The sequence below is a fragment of the Dama dama genome, chromosome 12 (genome assembly GCF_033118175.1).
Source record: "Dama dama isolate Ldn47 chromosome 12, ASM3311817v1, whole genome shotgun sequence".
In the NCBI taxonomy this organism is placed as follows: domain Eukaryota; kingdom Metazoa; phylum Chordata; class Mammalia; order Artiodactyla; family Cervidae; genus Dama; species Dama dama.
The window spans coordinates 56,638,170-56,645,985 of NC_083692.1; the positions used below are offsets into that span (position 1 = coordinate 56,638,170).

Here is a 7,816-nt window from a genome sequence, read left to right on the forward strand (position 1 = left end):
ACTGATCCTGGGACAAGAGTCCCCATGTGATTATAATAAGCAGCAAAATTGAGATCCCTACTTTACCTTCAATCTTCTTCCCATCAGAATTAATGAATGCTCACTGAATTTTCTGCCCGCCCCCCCCAAATTCCGATAGTGCTATTAGAGTGTATCAAGTTTGCACTTAGTTACATATGAAACCATGTTACTCTCCACCTTTCATTTTAAATTCATTCTCAAGCTTGATCAATGATTATATCTTGAAGTTCCATCTTAACTACAATACTAGTATGGTGATAATATACAGTAGGAACTCAGTGTGTTTCCTCACCAATTGTGCATTCAAATTGAAATTCAGAGCCTTAAATACTTCTACTCTATCCAGTTCAGGAAACTATACTCCCTCTTTTTTTAAATACAGTTCTGCAACAAACTCCTTTTGTTACTGTGAGTCATTTAACTCCTTCCTCCCCCAATAAATAAACTGAAAAAAACACTAATGTATCAAAATGTTGCTGAGAATAATAAAATGATTAATAGCATCATAAATGGCTTCACAGTTGCTTCCTTAGAGCAAATGGCCTTTTCTAAATCCATTAAAGACTGTTTCAAAACAGTTAAAGAGAATCAAAGCCCACATATTTAAAGATGCTGAAGCTCTGAATAGTTCTATGATTTGTTTTCTCAACAGATGTGCATCCTTCAAGCCCTGAATTCACCAGATGCATATTAAATTAATCTGTACTTTCAGTTTTACATAACACTCCACTCTAGTTTTATAAATATACCTCTACATAAAGTAGAACTCCACTGTTGCTTTACAACATTAAATATTAACAGATTATCTCCACTGTGCAAAGAAAAAAATACATTAAGATTCTTTTTAATGCAGTCAAATATGTGCTTGCTAAATATAGGCTATAATATCTTCATTATTTTTGAACTGGTTGATTTCTATCTAGAATATGAAAAGTAACAAATTTGCTCTTAACTAAAGATCCAGTGACACCTAGTATTTAAAAATACTAACTCAACACTTCATAAATTAACTAATTTAGGATTTCAACTAAATAATTTAGTTGAATTACAGTCTACTTAAATTTCTTGGAAATTTTACTTCTTATAAAATTGTTTATCCTCATTAAGTGAATGAACTGGTATATTATATCAGAAACAACTGGAATAGAAGTCAGGAGACTTGGGTTCCAGTGTGATTCATCAGCTATACAATCTAGATCAAGTCTCAGTCTCTCTATACTTAAGTAATCTCAGCTGTAAAATGAGAAAGTCTAACTCGACCATTTCCAAGTTTTCTTTTACTTTATGATTCCATAATCTATGAAACTCAAGAAACATAAGCATTAACCAGATGGATCCCATTAAAGGCAAAACGAGCTTATGTATTGATTGATTGGGAGAGCATCTATCTTTGGAAAACCTAAGTGCTATCACACAAACAGAATGTTCCTCATGTCTGTTTTTATTGAACTAGGTGAAAAAGAAAACAAAATCCATCAAGCATGGAGTTTTTAAACATTTTCTGCATCATACTCTAGATTACTGAAATATTTGGATGTCACAATACCAATTTAAGGTTAAAGCATTTTGGAAAATAGGTGTCCTAGAAAACCAGGACAGGACAGTTAAAAAGCCAACTGAAAGAGGATTCTAACAATTAGTACTTGAGCTATGTGAGAAATAGTGCGTCAGGACAGCATTACTTTCAAAACAGTTATTTCCACTCTGAATCCGAATTTGAAGTATCAGGCAACTATAGCAGTACCTATGATGTCTCTTCCTACTCAGACTTTGCCAGCTCAAGTTTCTGGATGGCCTTCAACAACTGTAATAGGAAGATGACACAGGAGAGGACAGCCAAAGAGAAATCTGTACAGCCGAAACCTGCACGACAATAAAATGCAAGTGGCAAAAGACCTTAACTTTACTGATAGTTCAAAACTCCTGAATTCAGATCTCCTATCAATCCTCCTTACCACCTGCAATTGCTATGTGGAAAGTACCACATTTAGTTCACGTTTCCTAATGCCCCATTACATATCTCAAAGAATTACAGCACCTGTCAATTAACACCTAATGACCCAGCATCAATCTTTGAAATGGAAACTCAAGACTGAACAATTATATCTCAAAATGTTAGAAAAATCTCATTTCAAAACCACCCCCAGGAATTATTTTATTCATTTTATTTCTAAAAAAGAAAAAACTACCCAAGAATTAGGGTGGTGGGAGGGATAAATTGGCAGAGTACAGAGGCTTTTTAGGCATTGAAAATACTCTGTATATTATTACAATGAATAAATGTTACTACACATTTCCAAACCCATAGTATGTACAAAGAATCAACCCTAAATTAAACTATGGACTTTGGGAGATTATGTGTCAATGTAGGTTCACAGTTATAACAAATGTACTACTTGGGTAGAGAATATTGATAATGGGGGAGGCTATGCATGTGTGGGAACAGACAGTGGATAGGAAATCTCTGTACCTTCCTCTAAACTTTGCTGTGAACCTAAAACTGCTCTAAAAAATAAAGTCTTGGGACTTCCCCAGTGGTCCAGCAGTTATGATTCCAACCTTCTACTGCAGGGGGTGTGGGTTCAATCCCTGGTAGAGGAACTAAAATCTCCCATGCCATGTGGCCAAAAATAAATGATTAAAGTCTTTTAAAAAAACTACCATACTAACATTTTAGGATAGAAAATATTTTAATAAAACAATTGGACATCCCTATGGGCTTCCCAGGTGGCCCAGTGGTATAGAATTCACCTGCCAATGCAGAAGACACAGGAGGCATGGGATTAATCCCTGGGCCAGGAAGATCCCTTGGAGTAGGAAATGGCAACCCAATCCAGTATTCTTGCCTGGGAAATCCTACAGACAGAGGAGCCTGGCAGGTTACAATCCATGGAGTCGCAGAGTTGGTCACTACTCAGCAACTAAACAACAAGGCAAAACTCACTACTAAAAGAATAAATTTAGGGATGTCCCTGGTAATCCAGTGGCTAAGACTCCATGCTTCCAATGCAGGGGGCTTGGGTTCGATCCCTGGTTAGTTAAAAAAAAAAAAGATCCTACATGTCAGGAGGTGAGGCCCAAAGATGGAAAATAAATAAAGAAAGAAAGAGTAAGTTTAAGTGGATTCATCAGTAAATTAAAAAATCTTCTTCTAGAAGAAGCTTCTCTTCCAGTTGTAATATAGGGAAAAAACGATTTATTCTACATCTCCATAATCCACTTTTTTAGCAGCTTCCACCCATAAGTGGCAAGCAGTAATGACAAGAATGGTTTATTAAGCAAATGATAACAAAGATGTATGAAGGTATATCATGTTCAGACAGTGTGAAATAACAATTACTTTTAACCAACATCTGAGATCTTTCTGTGTAACTCAATATAAAATGCAAGTTCTTTTAGCTACATTTTCACTGACACAACTGAAATTATATAACTTAAATCTACTGAGGGTTTTGATTTTTGAGAAAAAATATGATGAATTCAAAGCCACAAAACATGAAGGGGTGAGGGAATAGGAATCTGAAACAGATGGCATCTCTTTTAATTTTTTTTTCCCTGAGTCCATCTTGAACACAATCTCAATAATGTCAAAATCCAATATAGCTCTCCAAATAATTAACCTACAAAACATAAAATGCTAATTCTGAAGTAAATTCATTCTTTTTTTTCTTCCCAGCTTCTATATTGGGCAGAAATGAGTAGAGACAAGTTAGATGTTAAATAGAGAAAAACTATCATTCCACAAATTCTAAAGTTCTTTCATGAAAACCTACTTTCAGTTTTCTGAAGCCACTGAAGCAGTTTCTATCAAGACTGGTGAGAATAAAGTCTGTCTATGATATCAGCTTTTTTTTCTGGATACGATGATTATTTATCTTTACTAGAGACCAAATCATAGCTCCAAAAAGAAATAAGCTCTAAAATAGAAACAAGCTCTGGAAGAATACTCATTTGATTTGAGTAAAGCATTGCCTGGCATTTCTGAAACATTTCCACAGTAATTCACTTCTGGTTTGGCAATACCAATAAAGTTAACTGTACTTTGTTCATTATATATGCTAGTATGCTATATAAACCTTCCCAATCTTTCCTAAGGCTTTCTGAGATCATCCAAGAGACAGACGTTAAAGGAAGGTTTAGTCATTTTTAGATTTCCTGACAAGCAAATTCCATAACTGACAACTGCAAAGATTCGTGGAATGGCCACATACGTTGTTTAAGTGGAAAAGGTCATTGAGAAAAGTATCATATGTAACAGTCTCTATTACTGCCCACATTTCTGATATATCTTTTAACAGCTAGTATCCTATGTCTTACACCAAAATAAATTACTTAAGTTTTATGAGAAGATAGAGGAAAAAATGAGAGCTTCTCATGGCTTTACCAAAGCAATATAATATGGTCTCAACTTTAAGATTCAAAAGATGTTGAAAAATAATGATCCAGGAAAACCGTTAAATGCTTACATATAAAGACTTTACAATCTCAGAAAAGCCATTTGAAAGTTGAATAACCTTATAAAAAGTCTACGACTATAGTAAAAACATAATTTCAATTCTTTAAAAAATAGTATAAGTATATCATCAATAATTTAAAATATATCCATCCAGTTATCAATTTGACCAATATCTATTAGGTGCCTATTATGTAGCTGCAGTGATGGATAAAATTTAAAACAGTATTTCTACCTCAATGAGTATGCAACATAGCTGGACAGTTTTATTTAAAAAAAAAAAGTTCAACTTTGTTTAAGAAAAACACAAAGGCTGTCACCGCCGCGACCAAGATGGCTGAGAGAGTCGCAGCCTTCCTCAAGAATGTCTGGGCCAAGGAACTGGTGCTAGTGGCATCCTTCGCCATTGTGGGCCTCGCTGTAATCCTGCCCACACTCAGCCCCTACACCAAGTACCCGCTCATGATCAACCGGGCCACACCCTGCAACTACCCAGTGCCCCTCCAAGACGACGGGAACATGCCCGACGTGCCCAGCCACCCCCAGGACCCCCAGGGACCGAGCCTGAAGAGACTGTGAGCGCCTCGGTTGACAGGGAGCAGCCTCCGCCCCGATGGCCCCAATAAATGCGTGAAAACCAAAAAAAAAAAGAAAAACACAAAGAAGAAATACATTTGAAAATTCTCTCAAAATTATGGAAAACCTATAAACTTCTCTAAAAAGTAATATTGAATTACACATTTTATAACCACTTTTCACACACACAAAAAACTATTATTAAAGCAAGTTATTTATCTTTTGAGTATAAAGTACATTTAAATATTACCAGTAATTTAAAAATTACCAGTAATTCCCTGGTGATCCCGTAGTTAGGACTTTGTGCTTTACTGCAGGGATCGAAGTTTGATTCCCGGTCAGGGAACTAAAGGCTTTCCAGGTGGCTCAGTCATTAAGAAGCTGCCTGCTAACACAGGAGACATGGGAGTTCAATCCCTGGGTCGGGAAGATCTCTGGAGGAGGCAATGGCAAACAATTCCAGCATTCTTGCCTGGAGAATCCCATGGACAGAGTCTGGAGAGCTACTGTCCATGAGCTCGCAAAGAGTCGGACACCACTGAACACGCAGGCACAGGGAACTAAGATCCTGCAGGCCACTCTGCATAACCTCCCCAACCCCCCAAAATTACTAACTTTAAGTTACATCAAAAAGCAAACTATATGAGCTGAAAATCTGACATACAACAGGTTACAAATTAACTGTATCCTTTTAAAGTCTACAAAACAAATTAACATAAAGATTTCAAGTTTCTGAGATATATTTCTACATCATCATCACAAAGACTTAAGGGCAGAAATTCATTCCATTTCACTTATTTTACATATATTACACATATCAAAAAAATCTAAGTTTTGCTAACAGTTTAACTCCAAGATGAGTCATGCTACTTGTGTTGATTTTATTTTTAAAATTACAACTACCTTCTATTTTATGCCCCAATTTTAATTCTCTCCAAAGATATGTGATGTTAATTAAGATTTATATACATTACTTTTACAATGTTTTTCTTATCAATCCATACTATACACATCACAAATCTGAAAAACAAAAAAACCTCTGAAACATTCTTGGTCATTTCAGTTAATGCACACATTCTGCTTTATTTTTCAGAGTTTTAAGAAACTACTAACAACTGAGTTTCACGCTACTTATGATCAGTATCTAGAAGCTACTGAAAGTCCTGCTGTGTATACATGATTTGGAATATTATCCAGTTCTGCTCCTATCTCAAACCTCATTCCACAAAACTGGGCTGACCTGACTGTGTAAGATTAATCATAATTCATCTTTCAACTGGAAGGTGCTTCCATTTAAAGCTGTTATTTAAATACATTAACCCCCCCTTTTATAAAACTGATTAGAATTCTAACTTATGTTACTTATGAATAAACTGAATCTCTGGTAGGTTCCATGACTTAACCCAAGGTCAACAACTATCCAGAGGCAGTCCTGGTTCAATCCCAGATTTGCCTAACCTCAAAGCCAATACTTCCACTTGACCACAATTATCTCCTTAAAAGATTAAGAGATAGGCGCAAAAGCAGGGAACCTTGTCTCTCTCTCTTTTTCAACGTTCACTTATCTATTCTGAGACATCTATAACCACACAGAACCTACAATTCAGTCTCTGATTGAAATATAAATGAAGAGGATCTTTCTGCTTCGTTTAAACTAGGGCAAGCTCGCTGGCAGGTAAGAAAGATGTTGGCAAAGGCTTGCCTCAACATGTCTCGCTTAGACCTCTATGTTTTGAAGGTCCCCCAAGTCTATTTGTTATAAACACGCATACCTACCAAACAAGGATATGCCAGACTAGACTATAGGTTGGTGCTTTTCAGGATTGCACTTTTCTAAAATTCAGACCAGACTTACTACTGATCTGGGAGACTTGGTTGACTGGCACTTCCCAAACATTCGAAACATCATTTATGGGCAACAAACCCAGTTCCACCCTCTTTCTTTTACTCTGTGATGCCTGCACCACTTGGGGAGTGAGGGACCGCTCCTGTAGAGACACCGGGGCTCGAGAGCAGTGAAGGAAGAAGCGGGGGAAGCGCACGGAAGTTGAGAGGAGGGAGGTCTCCTTACCCACCCCACTGCCCTAGCTCTGCCAAGGGCGGCTCCCCGCGGTGCCCAGCCGACTCACAACCCCCACAACCCGCGAAGCCGGGCTCCGTCCCAGCGAGGTGGGCGGAAGAGTCGGGCAATGGAAGTGTGAGATTGCCCCATCTACCCCGCCAGGGTCCAGGCTCTCCTTTTGGACCCGGAGGATGCCCCCCTCTTTCAGAGATAACCCTCCAGGTGGCAAACTCCCCGTCCACATCGGCCGAAGTCTTCAGTATCCGAGGGAGCGCCTCCTCCGCAACCTCGACCGGACCGCCCGAAACTCTCCGTCAGCCGTGACCCCCCAACCCTCCATTCCACCTCCGCAACCCTCAACAGTCACACACGCCGGCCTCCGCCCCACCCAGTATCTCCGCGCTCCCCTCCGCGATTTGCAGAAGGGGGCTCCCCCACAAGCCCCCAGATACACACACACCCTCAGGCTCCAGCCTCCTGGACCCCGACGAAGACGGAGCGAGTACCTGGTCTGGCCGTGCTCCGGGACTCAGATGGGGCGGGCGGAGTCCCCTCCCGGAGGCGCCGACAGCTTCTCTACCCACCCGCAGCGTAGCCTTCTCTCTTTCCCAGGAAAGGGAGGGAGGAGAGGTGCGGGAGGGGAGGGGGAAGGCGAGGAGCCGAAGGGGCGGCTGAAGCCGATCCGGAACCTCTAGCGCTGGCCC

General features: G+C 39.3%; 2 protein-coding genes across 6 annotated transcripts in view; one reads left to right on the forward strand and one right to left on the reverse strand.

Annotated features, from left to right (window-relative positions):
- Window positions 1-7,816, reverse strand: part of CSNK1G1 (casein kinase 1 gamma 1) — a 156,417-nt gene extending 148,601 nt beyond the window's left edge. For all 5 annotated transcript variants that reach the window (XM_061157346.1, XM_061157343.1, XM_061157344.1 and 2 more), the window contains exon 1: window positions 7,619-7,816. The gene's annotated coding sequence lies outside the window, so the exon portion shown is untranslated. The remainder of the gene's footprint in view (window positions 1-7,618) is intronic.
- LOC133067238 (NADH dehydrogenase [ubiquinone] 1 alpha subcomplex subunit 3-like) lies at window positions 3,126-5,053 on the forward strand. Its single transcript, XM_061158399.1, has one exon. The coding sequence runs from the start codon at window positions 4,808-4,810 to the stop codon at window positions 5,051-5,053; it is 246 nt and encodes an 81-aa protein (XP_061014382.1). The 5' UTR covers window positions 3,126-4,807.